The sequence below is a fragment of the Manis pentadactyla genome, chromosome 5 (assembly GCF_030020395.1).
Source record: "Manis pentadactyla isolate mManPen7 chromosome 5, mManPen7.hap1, whole genome shotgun sequence".
Lineage (NCBI taxonomy): Eukaryota > Metazoa > Chordata > Mammalia > Pholidota > Manidae > Manis > Manis pentadactyla.
This window is the reverse complement of record NC_080023.1, coordinates 172,523,435-172,527,641: the sequence shown is the minus strand read 5'-3', so window position 1 is coordinate 172,527,641 and position 4,207 is coordinate 172,523,435. Positions and strand designations below refer to the sequence as shown.

The following is a 4,207-nucleotide window of genomic DNA, read 5'->3' as shown; positions in this document are numbered from 1 at the left end:
AGAATCTTAGGATCCTCCCCAGACCTGCTGAAGCAGATTTTGCACTTGAATGAGATGCCAGGTGATTCTTACAAGCATTTCCATCTGGAAGCGCTGCTCTAAACTGAAATGTACACAGGGAGGAGAACTGCATCAGTTTTGATTGTGGAAGCCTGTTGGCAGCAACATGGTGCAAAAAGACACCAACACCAGGACACAAACACTCTATTACCTGAACTAGCCGGGTAGTTCATAACCTTTCTGGGACTCAGTTTCTTCATCTGTAAAATGATTCACCCATTTTAGAAGTTAATTGAGAGGATAAATGAGATAATGGGAAAGCTAATATCAGGGTGAAAAGTAAGTTGTTTTTATCTTGTTTACACAGAAAAAGGAAATCTTAATTCCCATAGCTGTTGATACAGTGTTCCAAGAAATTGATACCCCATTTTCCACATTTGCTTGCTGAGTGGCAATGAATAAGACGTATTATTTGGTGTCTCGATTAAAATAATGGACAGTGACTGTGGTCCAGGAAATACAGCCTGGTATTTTTGGAAACTAAATGGGAGAGTTTTGTAGTTTGGCTAAAAGGCATTGCCCTAGAAAAGATGAGCACAGCGACCAACGGGGTTGTTTATGCCATTTACAGAATGGTCACAGTTGCGGTATAACATCTGATGGCCATGTGCGGAAGTCACCAGGATGCTTCCAGGTGGTGTATTGTAATGTGTCACATGTTGAGCAGCCACAAAAGCCTTTTATTATTTCCAAACATGACAATCAAAGTAAGATGCAAATGATGTTGCTTATATTAGCAGGATGTTCTTATGCACAAAAAAAAGCCCCAATGTATTCCAGCACAAGAAAAATACACAATTGCACACCAAAGACATAGTATAATGTAAAAATTCTTGAGGGCACGTGCGAGGACAGCTGAAGTTACCTAGGGTAGGAAAGGGTCTGACACCAGCCGTGCAGGCGACACACAGCCTATATGCGGAGCCAGCCAGCAAATCTCGCCCTATGCGCCCAGGGATGAACTGCTTTACTTGACAAGGTATAGATATGGTAACAGGAAATCACCCAAGCCTTAACACCATGTTGAGCAAAAAGAGCAGAGAACCAAAACCAATTCTCTTTCATACATAACAATCAGGAAATCATGGGATAGAGACATGGTGACTATGAGCACATACAGAGCTTCCAAGAAAGCCACACGCATTTCCACAATTTCTCAAACTCTCTGAAACTATAGTAAAGCAATTTCTTGAGACACAAGCCCTCCCACCCATGATTCCCTGTCTTGTTTTAAGGACAGAAAAGGAAGAATAGGAAAAAGACTTTTTAAAATAGGGAAATACATACCTTAAAATAGCAAGGCATCAAAATACTTTGTAACAAGTATGTTCTGATTTCCAAAGCACCTTCTCTCTCTTTAATATTTTGAAAGCTGCTTTAGAATTGATGCAGAAAACACCCTCCCCCCCGCCTCCCCCCACCGCCCCGCACCAACAGCAAAAACGGCAGTGAGTTAACTGCCGTGTTGCCTTTCAGCGGGAGGCTGGTGCGGGTAAGGAGGGGTCAAAAACAGCATAGCTTTGCTTCTTTCACAAAGAGTTCACTGTCTTTAGGAGATTGTTTTAGTGTCACTAGAGGACTAGAATAGAAACTCAGTCTGTTATGAAAACTGACAAAGCCATGTCTGAGCAGCTGGCAGGTCGGTAGCTCTGACAGGTTTTCTTGGGAGAGATCTGAACCACGCTCGCTGTTACGGAAAATCCTGCCGTTCGGTCCGACTTGGAGCCTGAATCAAGGCTCGGAAGTGGGTGAGCAGGCAGGCGTTACAAGCCCCGGGGACGTGGACATGAACACAGGTAGCACTCGGCAGCCTCCACGGCTTCCCCCAGTAACTAATTGGGAAATCAGAGTTTGTCACTTACCCACATTGGATACTTTCAGAAAGCCTGTTACATACTGTTTTCTCCTTCAAAAGGCTTTGCAAGCCTAAAAACAAAAGATGTGTGTGATCATGGCTGTTAACACATTTTTATGTCTTCTAAGTACTTCCTTCCCCCTCTTCTTCTTTCTAAACACCTTGTCTGGATGAGGGGGGCCAAGAGTGACCGGACCGAGGACTATGTCCATGGCCCTGGCATCCTACCCCAAGTTCATGCCATGGCAGCTGCAGAGAATCTCCTTGAACGTGGTGCGCAGCTCCAGGCTGCGGAAGGCGTAAATCAGGGGGTCGATGATGGAGTTGCACATGATGAGGACCAGGTAGGTGTTGAAGTGAGCGGTGTAGCAGACGCAGTAGGGGTTGGTGGGGCAGGCGATGATGAGGATGAGGTGCAGGAAGAAGGGGGCCCAGCAGAAGATGAAGACCCCCAGCAGGATGGTGATGGTGACGGCCCCCTTCATGCACGAGTGCTGCTGCGGGGCTGCTCCGTGGGCTGGCGGCAGTGCCGCGATGCGCCGGACATGCAGCCGGGCAAAGAGGAACATGTGCACGTACAGTGTGCCCATGAGGAGCAGCATGGCGAAGAAGATGGTGATGAGACACACGATGACCATCTTGCTCTCGGAGTAGATGATGAACACCACTCCGCAGACGCCGCAGCACGCCCAGATGGTCGCGATCAAGGCGAGAGCCCGCCTCACCGTCATGATGCTGTGGTAGCGGAGCGCGTAGAAGATGGTGACGTACCTGTCCACGGCGATGGCCAGCAGATTGCAGATGGAGGCCACCAGGGAGATGCAGATCATGGAGTCGAAGACGTTGTCCATGTGCTGGATGAACTGGTCCTCGAAGCTCAGGTAGTTGCTGTTGACAATGGCGATCATGACGGTCTCCAGGCCATTGGACACGCTCACCAGCATGTCTGCCACTGCCAGGCTGCAGAGGAAGAAGTACATGGGGGAGTGCAGGTTGCCATTCCTGACCACAGCCAGGATGACCAGGATGTTTTCCAGCAGGCTGATGATGCCCAGCACCAGGAAGACCTCAGGTTTGATGAAGACCTGCTCGCAGAGCCCACCGCCGCTCTGGTTGCCGAAGGAAGGGGCCGCAAGGTGCTCCGAGCTGTTAGGCAGCGTTGGCTGGGCAGACAGCAGGCAGCACGGTGCAGATGCATTCATTGCTAACAGATGGGCTGACCTGAGCTGGGCTCCAGCCAGGTCCAGAGGAAGCTGCTGTCGCTCACAGGGAAGAAAAATAGATCCCTGCAGGTACTTGTTTCAGATGCTTGTCCAGTCTGTCTTAGATTCTGGTCTGTCCCCAAATAAAATAAAAGAATGGAGAGAGAGAGAGAGAGAGAGTGAGTTATACAGCGAACTTTCCTCTGCTTCTCTAGGACAGGCAGTTTTGTAGACACTCTTTTATCTGCTGGCTTCCTTCTCTCTCACCTCCTACCCCCTCTCACGTCCCCCACATGGGAACAGAAAACCTGCCTTTAGTTGCTACAGTACGGCTGTTTTCACAGCAAGACAGGGGACGTGGTACCTGTTGTTAGAAGTGAGGGGTGAACACTCAGTTTTTATACATTGCTGGAAGCAAACAACTCCTACCTAATCTTCAGCACAGTGAATTGACCACTGAGCGCCGGGCGCCTCTCTGACTGACAGCAGCATGGGCTCGCAGGGCTTGGGCAGGGAGATGAAGAAGCCGACCGGTGCCCTCTGCAGGCCAGAAGGCTCCTCTGTTTGCTGGCTGGGCTGAGCAGTTTTTGTCATATAAACTGCCATTGGCATCCCTTCATCCATTTATTTGTTCATTCATTCATTTATTTTTTATAGTAAATATTTATTGACCAACCACCACGTGTCAGGTCTCTGCTGGGCGCAGGGAATATCGTGGCGAGCAAGATGTACACACTGTCCCTATTTTCCCCAAACTCAGTCTGGGGAGGGAGACAAGAAAGCAGGCAATTATACTTCCGTATGATGAACACTTGAAGCAGGAAGGCCAGGGACTAAGGGAGCATAGAGGGAGGACCTGACATGCATGATCAGGACAGGTTCCAGAAGAAGGAGCATCTAAGCTTTGACTTTAAGGAAGAAGAGGGGATATCCAGTGGAGAGGACAAGTGGGGGTGAGAGAGGCAGAAGAGGATTCCAGGCAGGGGGGAGGACATGCCCCAGACCTGGAGGCAAAACACAGTGCTTCTCCATCCTGGCCATGGAATCATCCAGAGATCCTGGGTGCAGGAATCCCGCCTTACCTCCTGAA

At 49.1% G+C, this 4,207-nt stretch overlaps 1 protein-coding gene across 1 annotated transcript; it reads right to left on the bottom strand.

Annotated features, from left to right (window-relative positions):
- Nucleotides 1-1,530: 1,530 nt before the first annotated feature.
- On the bottom strand, nucleotides 1,531-3,421 carry MC3R (melanocortin 3 receptor). The gene has a single exon (XM_036901919.2). The coding sequence runs from the start codon at nucleotides 3,115-3,117 to the stop codon at nucleotides 2,140-2,142; it is 978 nt and encodes a 325-aa protein (XP_036757814.1). The 5' UTR covers nucleotides 3,118-3,421; the 3' UTR covers nucleotides 1,531-2,139.
- Nucleotides 3,422-4,207: the final 786 nt, after the last annotated feature.

What these genes read in the sequence shown, in the direction of transcription:
- MC3R (XM_036901919.2), bottom strand. Translation starts at nt 3,117, where the DNA reads ATGAATGCATCTGCACCGTGCTGCCTGCTGTCTGCCCAGCCAACGCTG.